The sequence below is a fragment of the Stegodyphus dumicola genome, chromosome 9 (assembly GCF_044657685.1).
Source record: "Stegodyphus dumicola isolate Sdum_Otavi_A_Nest chromosome 9, ASM4465768v1".
In the NCBI taxonomy this organism is placed as follows: Eukaryota; Metazoa; Arthropoda; class Arachnida; order Araneae; family Eresidae; genus Stegodyphus; species Stegodyphus dumicola.
Window position 1 is genome coordinate 99,908,865 of NC_140776.1, and position 18,811 is coordinate 99,927,675.

The 18,811-nt window shown below is 32.4% G+C and overlaps 1 protein-coding gene across 1 annotated transcript in view; it reads left to right on the forward strand.

Moving 5' to 3' along the window:
- LOC118203016 (prefoldin subunit 3-like) overlaps positions 1–18,811 on the forward strand; it is a 53,859-nt gene that overhangs the window by 19,014 nt on the left and 16,034 nt on the right. The window contains exons 3-4 of the mRNA XM_035375259.2: positions 3,428–3,494; positions 8,648–8,746. Coding sequence (XP_035231150.1) covers positions 3,428–3,494; positions 8,648–8,746 — 166 coding nt within the window. The remainder of the gene's footprint in view (positions 1–3,427; positions 3,495–8,647; positions 8,747–18,811) is intronic.

Genomic DNA, 18,811 nt, shown 5'->3' on the forward strand with positions numbered 1-18,811 from the left:
CACAATAACGGAACTTTCTTTGAGTTTTCCACAAATTTCGTGAAGTTTGTTGCACGAAATCATCAGCGAAAAGCTTGGTTACCACAAGTTTTGTGCAAGATGGAAGGCAAGAAGAGGTAACGAAGTGGTTGAAGGCGCAGGCGGCCGAATTTTTCGACGAAGGAATTTCCAAGCTCGTACATCGCTACGATAAATGCCTTAATTTGTATGGTGACTATGTAGAAAAGTAGTATTTGAGTGTGGCTTTCATCTGTATATAATAAAATTTGTTTCCTATACTTTGTTTATTTTTTTATTCCAAAACGTAATCTACTTTCTGGATAGCCCTCTTATATATCGGAAATTCTATTTGACATAATCTTTCTAATCTATCATAATCTAATAATGACGTTTCTGCCCCCCCCCCCTCTGCCGCAGAGCAGCGTGAAATTGATAAACAGATTTCGGATTTCAAAACATACTTTCGCTTTGTAGTAAATATATATCGGGAATTCTCTTTGACATAATCGAAAGTTCAAGCTTACTTTTATAAAATTGCTCTAACAGTGCAAAAAATAATAAGCCGGATCCAATTCGAAGATTAAGGAACAACGCAATCAGCAACATTAACTGAATTAGATAACTTTGGCTTAGCATATAACTCTGTTACACATTAAACGCGCATGCGCACAAACATATTCGCAGCCGTAAGGTTCTTACGCGCTCTCGTAAACGCCTGTGCGCATGCGTGAAAGCGACGCATGCGCAGAAAGTTTGTAGCTTTGAGGTCCGGATTATGGGTGTCCGAATTAACGACTTTTGACTGTATATCATTAATAAAATTATACCATCTAATGAAATCAAAATGGCAAATGAAGAATGAAATCATGTAGAGAAAATATGTAGAGTGAGTGTTTATGATTATGAATTCAGAGCATATGGAGTTCAAAGCCATAAATATATAGAAGTATTAGCAGAAAGCTCAGAATATTAGTTTCACTATAATCACGTAACAAAAAACAAACAAACAAAAAAAGAGTAAAAGTGAAAACGACACGCAAACTTTTGTAGTATTTTATAAAATTATGTGACTGTAGCATCACACTATATGAAGTTCTCCATGAATGTGCTATGGATAATCTATCCATCATGTTCACAATCTCACTTGTTACAAGATCCAACATGAATCTCAAAAGGTTATGGACTTACTTATGCAAAATGAATTGTAGGCCGGTTAAGTAATAATGTACTTTTCGTCAGGAGAGCTGATCTGGAAACTTTTTGATGCATGCTTATAAAACTCTGTGCAAAATTCTTAGTGATAGAGTCAACATGACTGGGTAAAAATAATTTGTAGACAAATCGTAACAAATAGTGCTGCATGAGATTTTTTTTTTTAACATCTGTTCGTGTTCTAAGTATAAAAATACTCATAATGACTCCAACATACTTTCATTTGAAAAAAATATTTATTAGCTTATGAAACATAGTTAACAAAAGAAATTTCTTGGAATGGATTTTTAAATTGGTTATATATGCCATTCTTTTATTTTTTGATTGGGTGCTGTTGTAGTTTATGTGCCTTTATTTTATTTTATTTTTTGTTGCTGTTATTAATTTATTTACATGAAATAATTAAAATTTTCTTTAATAACGTATATCCTCTTTAATATTGGTCATGACATCATTATTGCTTAAAACTATATGCAGTTAATGCACCTAACAAATTTTTTTTAACATGATAAATAAAACAAGTAAAAATGCAATAAAGTAAAAAAAAATATCATTAATAAAATTATACCATCTAATGAAATCAAAATGGGAAATGAAGAATGAAATCATGCAGAGAAAATATGTAGAGTGAGTGTTTATGATTATGATTTCAGAGCATATGGAGTTCAAAGCCATAAATATATAGAAGTATTAGCAGAAAGCTCAGAATATTAGTTTCACCATAATCACGTAACAAAAAACAAAACAAAAAATAAATAAATAAAAGTGAAAACGACGCGTAAACTTTTATAGTATTTTATAAAATAATGTGCGGAATACATATCCTTACTTTTTTCCATATTATTTTAATTTGCTTATTACTGTTTTATTTATTGTTTTTACTTATGTAATAAAGCATATTGTTATGTTTTTCCTATCTTTCTGACACCAGTTGTTACGTTATTTTCTTCCTTAACGTTTGTAGATTTGGAGTGAATAACGACGACACTTGATGAAATATCGAAACACTTTATTTATCAGTATTGTCAGGACAGCTCCAAAACACTTTTACAGTTGTCGAAGATCTACTATAAACACGCTGCAACAATCAGCGACACAGCCTTCACACTGTCAGGCAATAACGGTGGAGACAGCTTCCTGCAAAGCACCCGACTCTGCTTTCTGGAGTACAGCTCCCGACTCTGCTTGGTCGTTCTCGGAACTCCACGTACTCTCGAGACTCTCCACGCTACAACTCACGATGCACTTGACGACACACAGAGCACAGCTCCTGACTCTTCGGTTCAGTCGTTTCCGTAGCTCAACACGCTCTCTCGATGATGCACTAACTGCGATACTCTACAAGACTCTTTCGATGCACTCGACGACCCACTTGGCACTCGCTGGCCGGCTGTCAACGCGCTCGCCTTCGTAGGGATTGACTCGCTAGACGAGACACACTCACTCGATGAGAGACGCACACTAACTGACTGTGGACCAGCAGGTTTTATATAGCTTTCGGCTTGTGTTCGAGAACATTCTGGACTAAACCGGTAAGAATTCGTTCCAGAAGGTTCTCCAACCGTCCATGGTATATCGCCAATTTTTTCGCCAAATGGGCGATTTCTCACCAAATATGGCAACCCTAAAACTTCTTTGCGGGGAAGCCATCTTACCGTAATCTTGTACATTTCGTAACAATATTAAGTTTGTTTTCAAAGTTTACTGTGAATATGTAAGATTTTGAAATCTTCCTTTACATAAATATTTTAAGTTTTCATTGCTAATCTAATATAATGCAGGTAACTTTTGCCTAATTTTACTTTTAGCTCTAAAATCTAGCTTGTTATTAAGGAACGTAGTAATTTATTTTAGTCATCAAGAATCAAGATCATGTTAATGCAACATTTGTTATGTGAGTTGATTTTTAATTAAATGTGTGTAAACTGACTCATTACTTAATTTCTGCATATTTCTGACTACTGTAATAAGTTGTCCTTTATAAATTCTTCCAAGTATGTTTCATAGTATCAATATATTTTGTTGTGCAAGTACAGTAATATGCATATATTAAAAATATTCTTGTGTAACTGTTTTCATTAAAATTTTAAAAAATACTCCTAACAACATTAAGATCAAAAACTTTTTTTTTTTTTAAATTTTGTACAAGTGCATTAATTCTTTACTATTTGTATAGCATTTCTTTGTTTTCATAGATTTATTAATATATTTATAGTTTAAAGAGGCAGATCCCTGATATTAAAACATCTTTGGATATGCTAAAGTTATTAAAGGTAAAACAAGTAAGTTTGTGTTTTTTCATAATATCAGTTTATTTTGTTTTACTCTGTACTAGGAACCTCCTATAAGACAGCTGCTAATGATTTTGAATATTTTTGTATTGCGCTGAAGTGGTCATCTTGGGAGGGGGGTAATATTTAATGCTGACATATATTTTTATTCTGAACAATATTAGTAATTTTTAGTTGGGTCATCTTAAGGGGGGGCAATATTTAATACTGACATATATTTTTACTCTGAAAAATATCTAATGGGATTATCTTAGAGAAATGATTGGTACAAGAGTATTCACTATATATAGCACAGGTAAGCAACCCATGGCTCGGCTGAATTTTTTTGTGTGGCCTGTTCAAGCTTAAGGCTCAATAAGCGGTGGTGTTAAGGTTAGCATGCTTAGAAAAGAGTGGATGGTTTAAATCAAATTCTATCAATTGACAAAGCATAAAAATCACTTTATTTTTCGTTATGTGTGTTTTAGCTAATAAGAATCTGATTAATCGCAAGTCAGCATCTAAGCTTTCTTCATGAAATCTAGTATACTCTCTTATCAGTAGAGTAAAGTACTTTGGTGAGAAATGCTATGCTAAAAAGAGTATATAACTTGAAAAACGAAATTCAGTTGTCTGTGGAAATAAAAGAATATTTCTTTTCCTAAGTTGGTGATAAAGAATATATGTGTGTTTTTGCCTTTCTTATTGATATCACTCAGCATCCAAATAGATAATCTCTAGATAGATTTACAAAATAACACTGATTTTGAGAAATAAATTTCAGAATGTGGATATCAAAATATTTTATCAAAATTACTTGATTTACGAAAAATTTCCTCGATTAGTTACATATGCAATGCAAATCATGACACTTTTGAGAAGTACTTACACTTGTGAGCAAAATATTTTCCACAATGAAGATAATTAAAAGTTACAACTGATCGAAGCTAAATGACATACGATTGGAAAGATGCATGCAAATTGCTGTTTCTATAGTTATAGACAGTTGGTTGCAAAGAAGCAATGCGAGATTTCTTATTAAAATGTAATAATTTTCTTTTGCTGTTCTGTTTTTAATAGTATTTTATTATATATTTTATTTATGTTATTTTTATAAGTTTGTTATTTTGTTAATAAAGAGATAATTTGTGTTCATTATCTAATATGGATATGTTAATGATTTTCTTAAAAAATTTTTTTAAACTACTTTGTTGTAAAAAGAGCATGCTTATCCATGGTAGAGATTAAGTTGAGCCGCCCAACCAGTATAGTGCTGACTGCCATGCCGAAGGGCCATAGCTCGAATCCCGGAGAAGGCATAGATGTTTGTAAATGTAAATAGTGTTGGTGCAGCATGGTGGCACTCTAAATATGCAGTGAGCCGAAAGTCCTCTTGTGTGGTTTGGTGGAAGACCTTCAGACCCGTCCCCCTGGGGTGCTGTTCATCAAAAGTGGGGGTGGAACTGAGTTAATTGCGCTGTGCTCAAGACTTTTGCTAACGACAGGCTTATCTTGTGCTCCTTGCCATGAAGAATTTCGTGAACTTGGGCTGATGTTACTGTTAGACAAGTGAGCATAAGTAACTACAGATTAAGTTAGATTATTTGAATATGGCAAAGTACATTAGGCCTATTTCCTCACTGTATATAACGTCAAAAGTAGGAAATAATACTTAAAATATTGTTATCTATTTCCAAATATAAGCTGATTCATGTACAAGCTGTGTCTGTTGTAAAACTTTAGACAAAATTAAAACCTTTTGGTAAGCCGAATTTGAAATCAGTGTCTATATGTCGCCAAAAGCTGGACTAATTAGTCATCTAGAAGACAAGTGGAAGATGAATGCTATTTAAAAAAAAAAAAAAGTCCAGGAACTGTCTTCTGACCATTTAAAATATGTTTCATCAATAATGTTGTGATCAGAAGTGATTATATTACCTACAAACTGAAAGACAATGATATTAATAGAAAGATGGAGTATGATGTTGTTCATTTGCCTGTAACTAAACACCATCATTTATTTGTTTGTTACTTGCCTGTAACAGAGAGAGACCTTGAGAATTTGCTAGAAAATTCTGAGTCAGCCACGAAAACGCCCATGCAGCCAGCCCGTTCGCGGGATTCGAATCACGGACCGAACTACCAGTGTTCAGAGTCTTTACCGCTCAGCCGCTGGTGGGCCTCAGAATTCTTTAGGAATAGCATAAAAAAACTTATTGTGTTGGAGGAATGCTATTCATTCAGAAGAGAGACCTTGAGAATTTGTTAGAAAATTCTGAGTCAGCTGTTGATATTGAAAAAGTTAACTTATGTATGGTAGTATTAAATTTTTTAAAAACATTATTTTCAGTTATTAATTTTTGGGATCAAAATATTTAGAAGTCATTTTGAAACCCAACCTTAAATTAAATTTCAATAGCAAAAAATGTATAAACATATCTTTCCTTATATGCAGAAATACATAGTATTTGCAATTTAGAAGTATCGTAAAAAATAATAGCAATAGACAGTACTGTATCAATTAAATTCTATGTAAGGCTACACTGTATTTTTAACCAATGTAAAAATATTTGGTAGGAGCGATTTAGTTTCTATAATTAAGATGTCAGAAGAGCCTTTATTAAGCTGTTCTGATAATGTATCCGCATTGTATAGAAATAATTTGTAGTTAAAGTAAAATGGGCTTCTATAACAGATTTAAATAAAATGAATTAAATAATGATAGTTTGGGGACTGTATTGGTAAATGCCTTCAGTAGATCGCACATGAAAATTGTATTCTTCCCAAACACAATATTTATTCTGCATTTTGAATGAAAATGCAGTTAATAGAATTTGATATTTTGACAGGACAAATAACAGATATTTAACACAATAATACTGCTAAAACTCATTAGGTATTTGATGTTAAAGAATATTGTATTGCATGGTGCAAGTGACACAATATAAAGTTATATCATTAATAGTGTTAATTTTTAAGTAGATTTTGAATAAATAATAAGGTAAATAAATACTAATTTAATCCACTATGTATTCTCCTTCTGAATGAATAGCATTCCTCCAACACAATAAGTTTTTTTATGCTATTCCTAAAGAATTCAGAGGCCCACCAGTGGCCGAGTGGTAAAGATGCTGAACACTGGTAGTTCGGTCCGTGGTTTGAATCCCGCGAACGGGCTGGCTGCATGGGCGTTTTCGTGGTTTTCCCCATGTGTAACGTGTATACGAGCCAGTTTCCCTTAGAAAGTCCTCCACGAAGGCATCCCTCCCTTTAGGCAGATAGCCCTCGTGTGCTTTGCCATAATCGAATAATCCAATCCAATCCAATCCTAAAGAATTCAGTTAGCTTATTTGAAAAAAATCTTGTAGGTTTGTTTCAAGTGCCTGTTGAAAATTGTATTTTTTCCAATTAGTAAAATTTTGCAAGCTTCAAATGCAAATTTTGTAAAGAGAATTATTTATTCTTGTGCTCCCATTACACTGTATGATAAATTATTTTTGCTACATGCTTGCAAGCCCAAATTTATCTGTATGAAATGTTTTTGCTTGGTGGTATATATATGTTTATGACAATCGCATGTTTAAATACATTCCTGTTTGTAAAGCATTATTTATGAGATGACCTGGTGCAAATCTTCAGAGAATTGACAAGCCAAAACTAATATTCATATAGGGCACTCAAAATATATGACAAGCTGATGGAAAAGGTATAGAAAGCCCTGTCGAATGGTTTGATGATAGTGAAAAGGGGTGGAAGATCCACAGACCCATCCTTCAGGGTGCTGTCCTTCAAAATTGGGGCAGAACTGGACAAAATCATTCTATTGTATGATGCTGTGCTCAAGACTCATACCAGTGATACATACATTCTTGCACTCCTTGCCACTATAAAATGAGTGGACTTGTTCTGGTTTGGTCAGTCAAGTGAAATTAGGTACAATAACAACAAATTTCAAGAATGAGTTAACCTGTGCCCATATGTTTCACAAGTGGTTCATAAAATAAGTATTGATCAAATTTATTTTCTTGTCTCTTCTTAAAACTGATTGTAGTTAAAATATATAGATTATTTTACATTAAGAGGAGAAAAATGAAAATTAATTTGTTAGTTTACAGGTAAAAATTATAACAGTATCGTCATATAGTGTTGTAAGTTTTTCAACAATATGTGATGAAAAAAGAAATTATTAAAAATTTATTCCTAAAAAAAATATTTTCAACAAAGAACAAAATATAACTTTTAAGACAGTCTCCCAGTTCTTATATTTGGGAAAGTTTTATACTTGTTATAAGAAAATATACACATTTTTTAATCAAGTTATTTTTGATTTTACAAGATTGATTTTTTGACAATTTAATTTTAAAAGTTTGATTCCCATATGACAAAAATTGACTGGGATATTTAATTTCAAAATTTAAAATTTTTTATGTAATTTTCCTTGATGTCTTACCTTGAGGGATCAGTTATTCGAGTTAGAATAATATGAGGAAATAAGTTTAAATGAAGTGCAGTAAAAATGTGTATAATTTTAATAGGTCGTATAAAAAAGTCGTATGGTGTTCACATCAGATATTTTTAGTATGTGTGTTTTAAAATTTGTGTAATTTTTCTTGTTCTTCATTGTACAGGGAATTTGTATTTGAGTGTAAAAATTTGATTTTATAAGTCATTAAAAGCCACTGTGTTCTGTCTTTTTATATATCACCATATACTGAATTTTTATAGAAATATTATCATAAGTGCCTTTATCCATTTCACTTTAGTACTGCAGTAAAAAATTCTCCCCCCCCCCACCTTATTTCAAAATTATGTATTCTTTGAACTGAAACTAAATTCTGTTTTTCTAAGTCTTAAATAATCACAATAATATAAGAGAAGCTCATGAACTTGAACATTAAAGATGCATCACCTTTTAATTGGTATTACTGCACATTTTTCTAAGTTTTAAGTGTTAAAATTTTCATTCCAGCAGAATTTTCTAATTGTATGTCTCTCATTACTCCAGTTATTTTGATTTATATTTTCTTTCATATTTATTGACTTTTTGAATAACTAATATTGAACCGTAGCAGATAGTTTAATAGAATATTTTTTCAGATATTTTTTTTTTTTAACATTTTTCATGTGATATAAGTCAGTTTTACATTTTTCTCTTCTCCAATTAGGATGCAGAAGAGACAATTGATTCACAGTTTATGGTATGTGATGATTTGTATTTAAAAGCTAAAGTTCCTCCTACAAATAAAGTTGGATTATGGCTTGGAGTAAGTTAATTTATGTGTGAGTTTTGTTTTAAAATAAGTTGAAAAAAGATCAAAGCTTGAAAGAAACTCGAAAAAAAAAATGCATTAAAAGCAAATTATGAAATTTTGTCTGTTAAACTATTAATACAATTTCAAGTAATTAATTAAAAAAAATATCAGTGCTGAAATATTAGGTACTGCATGTCATTTAAAATAAATTTCTCTTTTATGATATTACAAATATATCAATGAAATTTTAAAAATGTGAACAGTATTCTATTGACTTATGAAGAGGTTTTTCAAAAACTTTCTGGACATTTAAATTTGACTTAAATTAGGTAGAACAGCAACTATATTTTGGCATAGATTTTCGTAAAGTGTAATCGCAGTTTCAAGTGTAATCAAGCTAAGATACTCTTCATCAAAAGCAACAAAATTCTTCAAATGAGGGAGTAGTCAAATGTAATGGGGGAGCAAAGCATACATGAATATAGGGCTATCTGCCGAGAAAAATGGCATCAAAATGTAAAATAAGATATTATAATTCTAAAAGCATTAAGGACTTTGTGATATATATACAGTCATGGCTGCTTTCCCTCTTGCAGAATTCTTTTTGCTTGTGATTATGTCTGATTGCTCATGAAATCAATAGAGTTTTGTTCAGAATCTATGCCAGAATAAGGTTGCTGTTTTATCTAATTTAGAGTTTTAGAATGGCATGTTTCCCTTCCAATTTTACTTAAATTTAATTCTCCCAGATCTCTTAAGTAATGATTTACCTTGATTATCATGCAATGACAGCAAATTATAACAGCCCTTTCTTTTCATATTATGCTTAGTGGAAGTGACTAGTGTCACTATTATTTCAAAGTATGCTATGGAACTTAGACAGAAAACAAACAGACTTACCAACAGTGATTTATTATGATTCTAGTAAAGGTTTGAAAGCTGAGGATGGCTTTTACAGCATGTCATCAACTTTGCTTGACATAGCTTCTTCTTATGTGGAAGTTTTTAATTGGTTTGATGAATTCAATCATCAAAAAAGAGCTCTTCAAGATAATTCATAGACTGGAAGAACAAACATTGTAAACTCAAAGAAATAACACTTCTGTTGTGGAATCAAATGAAAAAAAAAATTTGGGAACATCTGTTTCAGAAGATTGTGATTCGTACACAAGGATATTACCAGCTTTTTATGCATAAACTTGTATAGTATTGCATTTATGCATGAGGAAACTTTTATGGTATTCTCTATGAAGAGCTTTAGTAATTGTTTTGCTTAATAAATCTGTCATTAATTGTCAAAAAAGTAGGGGAAATATGTTGATGGTAGCATTTCATACAAAAATTAAAAATATTACAGGGGGAAATATCTGGGATATCATCATTCATGGTGAAACATGAATGTATTAGTTTGAATTGAAGGCAAAGAGACAGTCCTTGATGGGGGAACCTCCAAACAAAAGCTTGTTGATGAAATGTTGGAAAGTTATATTTTTCGTATATTCTGGTTATGTTGCTTTAGTATTCTTAAACAAGTGAATAATAACTCTGACTGATATGTGGCAGTTTATCTTTCTAAAGTATGAGAGAAAAGGTGTGAGAAGTTGCAAAAGAATGGCACACAAGGTTTGCTTCTGTGCCATGCTAGTGTGTCAACACACACTGTTTCCTAAACAAAAGACTACCTAAAGGGACAAAAAATTATTTTTCCTCTTTATTCTAGTCTTTTGATTTTTCCCTATGTGAAATTTTCTGTTGCTGAGAATAAAAATATCATGCTTTGGAACACATTTTCATAGAATAAAAATTTTCACAGAGAAACTCAAGAGTAATGACAAAAAGCGGAGCATGCTGCCTTCCAAAATTGAATTGAAAGAACAAGAAAATATATAGAAGCTCAAGGACCTTGTTAGCAAAATAGTAATCCTATATATATTTTGGCTTCATGGATTTTGTATGCCTAGAAATGTTTTTAGCTGTTTACATGTATGTAAATGTTAATGAAAGTTAAAATTTACTTATGTATATAATACCTACATCAAAACTTTTATTTGCTAATTATAAGTGGAAATCCAAAGGCAAAACAAAATATGCAAAGAAAACCACATCTATTATAATTCCAAAAGATACCTTATGACACCTATAATCAGGGCCAGATTAAGATGGTTAGAAGCCCTTGTCTCCACATACATTTACTGTAAGGCCTGTGTTTTCCTCCTTTCTTTCTGTCTTGTTCTTGAATTAACTATACCATAGATTCTACGGTAAAACTGGCAATGAGAAGGTTTAGTGGTGTTCTCTTTCCATTAGTTCCTAAACACCTGTTTGCGGTACCCTTTGATAGGCCAAGTATGTTTTTATTTTGCTTAATTGTTAATCCAACTGTACTAATAATTGTGAATATTTCTTGAATATTACATTAGTTATACATATTTTAATTTTCATGCTGCCATGATTTTTAAAATGCTTTATTTGGCTAGGACATACACCACTTTCCTGTTGCCTGCAGTTATATTGATTTCCTTAACCCATCCCCTTGGAACAGTTCCAATTGTAGAAATGAATTATTAAAGATATTTGCTTCATTATCTAAAATTTCAAAATATGATCAGGAAAATTCATTGTAGATTGAAATGAAAAACATGAATTCTGAATATCTTTGTAGCTGCTTGCCTATGTTTAAAGCATGTCAAAATCCATTTTTTTCCGATTGTCATTACTCTTAATAATTCAAATTATCAAGAGTTTTTTTTTATTGTTGCGAAATAAAAAAATTGCTTTTGCTTTCTTTTCGTGAGTTGGTAAATTTAATTTTGGTACTTTTCTGTTTCGTCGGCGCAAATCTCGCCAAGCAGACTTTATTGGCGACAACATACAGTATACATTGAAAAAAATTTCAACAAATATTAGTCCTAAGAATTTTTTTATTTTGAAGGCACAAACATTTTAATATCGTTTAAATTATGTAAAAAGACATTAATTTAAGAATTTACTATGCTTTCATGATACAACATCCTGATTTGCCATTTCATACTATGTGACCCCAAGTGATCTCATCTCACGTAAACTGCGCTACAAAAATCTAATTCTCTCAGTAATTACCTACAATAATTTCAAGTTAAATCTTAATATGAAGTACAAGTTTAAATGCAAGAATTATTTCAATTCGTACAAATACCTTAGAAATTATGTAAAACTGCAATGCTTTACTTCGCTAGTGCATTCTCATTAGAATTGATGAATTCCTTTGACTTTTTTTTTTTCTGTATTTTCACCTTCAGGTGAGCAGTGTGATTGCATCCTAATGGACTTAATTACCGCGAATGGCCTTAGGGCACAAAATTAAACTATCTGGTAAAAATTCTATGTAATTGTATGCCAATATTGAAAGAAACAATCAATCTGATAAGAAATGGCTGCAACTTGTTTTGAAAATGAGGCGTAAAAGGTTACCAGCAAGAATATTCCGTTTGGCATCGGTTGTACCATTTTTGGCGACTTTATCGCTTGTGCCGGCAAAATGGAAAAGTACCTTAATTTCTTGTATTTTTCACAAATTCCTTTCCTATTTATATTTATTGCAGCAGCAAAAGATACACTTCTGATGAATAATATTTGTTTTTATTTATTTTCTTATTCTGGGTTCATCTATATTACTACAGAACTTCATCATAATCATTATTTTTAATGCAGGCTATGCTATACACAAAAATTACATAACAGTTTTACAATGAATCTATCATAGGGCATTAGAAACTTATTTTATTTATGACACTCAATGTATAAAATGGCATTTGCTGCAAATATGTTAAGGCCAGATAAAATTAATTTTTGTTTGCATTTATCTATACTGCTGAATAAAGCATTAAGTTAATGTTTAACTGTTAATGTATTCAGCGATGTATTTTTGTAATATCAAACATAAATAAAAAAAAAAGTATGTTAATTTTCAGTTGGCAAAAAATGTCTATTTCTATAAGACAAGATTTTATTAAAACAGGGTAGCTGTTATGTGTTTTCCTATATTTGACTAAATAATAATTCTTCTTCAATTGTTAAAAATGTTTATTTTTAATGTGTATATAAGCAGACATCAGTTATATATTAAAACTTGTAATATTTTACTGATTTTTGTTAAAAGGGAATAGTATTTAGTAATTAACTGTTATATTCCTATGAAGATTCAAATTTGGTAATACCATTGTTTCTTACTGGCTCTTTCCTTTACCCACCTTCACTCACCAATTTAGTTTTGTTAACCAGCTTTCTTTAACTGCTTGCCTGATTATCTGAGTTATCTCGAATTTGTATATATTGGAGTTAATTATTATCCCGAGAAAAGAATTTGTCAGTGCGATTTGTTTTATCACGATTTTACTCGGCCTGGAGGAAATGAAAGGAAATATTCAGCTTTAATTGGCAGTTTGCCAAGTTTTGTTGGTTCCGTGGTTCTTTTGGTGGGACTGGTCACCTCTTTTCCCTATTGTCTAGTATACATCGACTTCTGGATTAGTAATGTATATAGAATGATAGTTGCGTTGAAAAAAAAAATAATAATTGTGATGATGCAAGGCAGCTAAAGTAATTATTTTTCAAATAGTGATTATAACCTCAAGGCATTTTCCAGATGTTATTCCTGCTATTAAAAACAAATTCAGTGAGACAGTGTTCTCTGTGCTCCTGTAAAAGAGATTCCAGAGGTAAGCCAGTAAGAAAAGAGATCAGAAACTAGTGTATATAATGTCAGGTATCACTTTGTGTTGTCCCTTGTTTCAAAAACTATCATACAACGACTAATATTTAATTTTTTTTTTATTTGCCCGAGATAACTCTGGATAGTAAGAACTAATATTAAAACTAAATGCTTTGACACCTGTAAAAAATTAAAAATTCAACTTAAAACCTATATTTTTTGTTTTAATATTAAAATAAAAAAAATTGATGATTTTTTGGAATTTTTTCAAAAAAAATTTGTAAGGGAAAGTGGTTACTAATATATTTTGAAGTTACTTATATAACCACTTTAGTAGAAGTTACCAGACTTTCAAATCGCACCAAACCCTGGCAATCATGCACATTTTTTTTTTCCAATTTTAATAAAGAATATTACAATTTTTGGTATGTTTTCCCCCCAGTTCTAAATATATATATTTTTCCTTTGCAAGCAGGTTTATTGGTTGATTTTTGGAAAAACTACCTAGTTAAAATGTGTGTGTAGGAATATATATGTTTATAATAATATTTTACAATTATAAATCTTAAAATTCCCCAAAGTACTTGTGTTAATACAAAAGTTTTAAAAAAAAAGTGTTACTACAAAAGTTTTTTTTTTTTTTTTTTTTTTTTAAGTAATCTGATAATTGCATTTAGAAGGAAGTTCATCCTAAATTCTTTAGAAGTTTTGGTTTTTTCAACCAAGCCTAAAGATAAAAAGCAATTGTAGTTTGACACAAATTTTTGAATAAAACTATTAGCAGTTTTGAGGGCAATAAGACATAGAACTCTTTTCTTCTGAATAAAAGTTTTTTCATAAAATATTCATACATTCCAGAAATGATGTACAAAACTCAATTCCCCTCTCCTAATAATATATTAAACAAAACAAATGGGAAAAATTCCAGAGGGTTACAGATACCAAAAGCACCAAATATCTGAAGTAAAGATACCAGTGTCTGATTGCCTACAAAATCGAGAGAGAATATGTGGAAGTCTGTAAGATTTAATATATATATATATGTGGGGATTTTAAACGATGAACAAATTAATTAACGAAAGACATTTTAATTAGACAAATGATTATTACATAAATTTAACATTTAAGAGAATTAAACAAGTAATGATTCGTCAAAGTTCTTTTCGAACAGAAGCAGCGTCTCTGCTTTCACGTCAATCGTCTATCATCTCAAAACGGTAATTTCCCTAATTTTTGCTTGGCGCCTTCGGAGCTCGTAGAGAGAATGACGTCATGGCATCTGGTTTTCATCACAGCTCCAAGCGATCGGCACTACATTTCGGCCATCCGAGGGTGGACTGGCCCTCCAGGACACTGCAAAATACAAAAAAAAAAAAAAAAAAAAAAAAAAAAAAACAAAGCAACAAGCAAGAATATACATAACAGAAATAAGTGTTCGTGAAAAATTTTAAAGCGCCGTCCATTTCTTGAGGAATTCGGCACATGTGGTGGTGCATATGGGACCCTCATGGCATCCTTCCTTTATTACGTCATAGGTGTTGCCACCCTTAACTTTCTTGATCTTATAAGGTCCGAAATACTTCGCTCTTAATTTTAAGTGTGGTCCGAATTGAGTCCTTTTGATTGCCACTAAGTCACCAACTTTGTACAGCTGTGCTTGTCTTCTTTTGGCATTATATGTCTTTTTATTTTCCTGTTGGACTTAAAAAATTTGCCTCTTGGCTTGCTTTCGTAATTCTTCTCTTTGAGACTCGAATTGAGATTGAAACTCACTTTCTATCAGCTCTTTAAGCTGATCGGTGCCCTTACTGTTCATTTTAGTACCGAAGAGTAATTCGAACGGAGTGGTGTTAATGCTTCTTTGATATGTTTAGTTAAGTGTCCTCTGAACTTCGTGTGTGTGTTTATACCATTCGGTTGGTTTTTTTAAGGACAGTTTCGGTAATACTGATATAATGACTTGGTTGATTCGTTCGACTTGTCCATTTGCTCTCGGCAGGCCTGTGGTGATTAGATGATGTTTAATATCTTCTTTAGCACAGTAGTCAGAAAACTCACTGGATGTGAAAGCCGTTCCTCTATCAGAAATGATCTGACAAGGGCTTCCAAAAATGGCCTTCTGATTCTCTAACTTCGCTATCACCTCGGCTGAGGTCGTAGATTTTGTTGGATAAATCCAAGTAAATTTAGTAAAGGCGTCGACCACTACTAATAGGTGCTTGTAGTTTTTATGGGTACTTTCCAGAGGACCCAAGTGATCGATATGATAGGTATGCAACGGAATGTCCTCTTTGAATCGCGGATGTAAAAATCCTTCCTTTTTGCCTGCTTTGCGATTTATTAAGATGCAATGAACGCAATTCGCGATAACGTTTTCTATCTTCTGCCGAAGTTTGGGAATGAAATAGTATTCATCCAGGTGTTTCTCTGTATGTTTGATACTGGTGTGCCCTTTCTCGTGAGCATCTTTTATGATTTCAGTCTGCATACTTTCCGGTACGACTATCAATTCTTTACCGTCAATAAACTTGTATAGTACGCCGTTTCTATTACAATAATTTTCATAACTTGAGGTTTTCAATAATTCCTTAATGGTTTTTATTTCAGTGTCATTTTCTTGAGCAAGTTTTAATTTAGGTAAGATATTTTCAACAGAAATACATAAGACGTTTACAGGAGCTCTACTTAGAGCATCTACATGTGGCGTTCTAACACCTTTACGATGCTCTATAACATAATCGAATTCTTGTAACAACAGAGCCCAACGAGCAACACGCGTCGCTAAATCTCTTTTTTCCATCGTCCGTTGAAATGCTGAACAGTCCGTCACTATCTTAAATGAAATTCCCAAAAGGTAAACACGGAACCTTTTCAGTGCTTCTACGATCGCGAGGACCTCCAACTCGTAACTTGAGTACTTTTTCTCTGCATCAGAGGTTTTCCTACTCATAAAATAAGTGGGGTGAAAACTGCTATCACCTGGGGGTTTCTGCATTAGAATCGCCCCATATTCTTCTATACTGGCGTCTGTGTGTAGTTCGGTTTCATAATTAGGGTTATAAATTGCAAGTACAGGCTTTTCAGCTAGCACTGATTTCAAACGATTGAATGCGATCTTTTGTTCTTCACCGAATTCGAACTTATTACCCTTTTTTAGCAGGTCGCTAAGTGGCTTGGCAATTATAGAGTATTTATTAATAAATTTTCTGAAATACCCTGTCAGCCCAAGAAAACTTTGGATCTGTTTTAAATTAGATGGTTCAGGGAAATTTATAACAGCTTGCGTCTTCAAGGTGGATGGGAAAATTTGACCCTCTTCTATGACATGACCTAAAAAGTCAATTCGTTTCTTTAAGAATTGGGATTTTTTAAAATTTATTTCCAATCCGTATTCACTCGCTAGATTTAAAACTTGACTCAGCCTCTCGATTCCCTCTTCGTATGAGGCGGACAAAATGATGATATCGTCCATGTACGGCAAAACGATGCCATCGTTAACTAACGGTCGGAAAATGGTATTTATGAATCTCTGGAATACAGCTGGTGAGTTACAGAGTCCAAACGGCACTTTCAAAAACTGGTACTGTCCTTCATGCGTAACAAATGATGTGTACTTCCGACTTTCCTTTTCGACGTCCACGTGAAAAAAGCCATTTTTGAGATCAATAGTGCTGAAAATACGTGCTTCTTGAAGGCGGTCTAGGATATCCTCAATCAGGGGAAGGGGAAATCTATCCTTTACGACAACTTTGTTTAAACGACGATAATCAACGCAAACTCTTGGTGTCCCGTCTTTCTTTTTAACGATGACCAATGGGCTGGAATATTCCGAAGAACTCTGTTCTATAATTCCTGACTTTAGCCATTCGGATATTTGGGTTTCAACAATTTTCTTTTCCGCAAACGGTAATCTACGCGGTTGATGCGATACTGGTTCGTTATTTTTAACGAAAATTTTTAACTGTATGTCCGTAGATTTGGTCTTACATGGCATATAGTTCGAAACTAACTTTTGAACAGTCTCTTTAAAGTAGTTTGGAATGCTAGGTGCAATGTTTATTTCGTCTTCGATACTAGCTAGGTCAACAGGTAAAACAGATACAATATTTACTTTCTCTACACTCTGTGACTTACTTTTTATGGTAACTCCATTTTCATTTATTAATATTTCACCTTTTAATATTACGTTTAAGCCTAAAATGGCTTCATGTGTCATTACATTGTTGTCTACAACACAAATATCTGCAGTACACTGGAAATCATTAATTTTAATATTACCTTTAAAGAAACCTAGAAGTTTTACTTGACATTTACCGAACCCACTCAGCGTTGAACTTACGGGCACGAGGCCTTCGATATTCAGTTTATCAAAAATCGATCTACATAACAAAGTAGTTTGACTTCCTGTGTCTATTAACGCGGTTGCATATACATCATTAATTTTTACTTCTTTGGTCAACTTCGAGACTACATCAATATTCACGGTTGATACTTCTGGTTTCGAATTCGTATTTGAGCATTCGAAACTTCGGTGCCCAAATTCTTTACATTTAAAACACTTGACTCCCTTATCTTTATGACCACATTGCTTGGAAATATGACCGCTTTCACCGCAGTTGAAACAGGTTGTATTACGTTTAATTTCAGGAATTGTTCCTCGACTATCGGTTACGTTACGCTTTGTTTGGTTAACAGAATTTTTTGTGTCATATTTATGTCTAGATTCAATTTTTTGTTTACTTTCAAATTTTGTTTTAGACGTTCGCGACTTTTCTTCATCATCACATATCTGTTGATAAAGCTTCAATTTGTTCTTAAAATCAGTTAATGTTTGTGACCCATACAAGCAAGATTTTTTAAACGCGGAGCCTGGTATACCATCTATAACATATCGTATTAAAGCAACATCTTCAATTTGACCATTTTTAGCAATTCTTTTCATATTTAAAAAATACTCATCAAATGTTTCATTGCTCTTCATTTTTTGTTTTGATAATAACTCATGCAGTTCAGCCGAATTGCAGCTGGACCGGAATTCATCAAGAATGGCATTCTTAAAAACTTGCCATGAGTTCAACTTTGGTTCATTAAGAACAAATAGTTTTGCTTTGCCTGTCATCAGGCGTTTAGCAAAAATCAGTTTTTGTAAATCATTTAACTGAAGAATGGTAGCTGCATCTTCAAAACTTTCGACCCAACTACTGACATTTTCATGGCTTTGGCCATCAAATTGAGCAACAAAAGATTTGATGTCTTCAATAGTAACATTTATACTACAGTTATGAAATACATTCGACTTGTTTTCAATTGTACTAAGAATATTATCATTAGCACATTGGGAAGGAAGTTGTCTCACTGTGGCACCAGAATTGTTTCTTAGTTTCGTT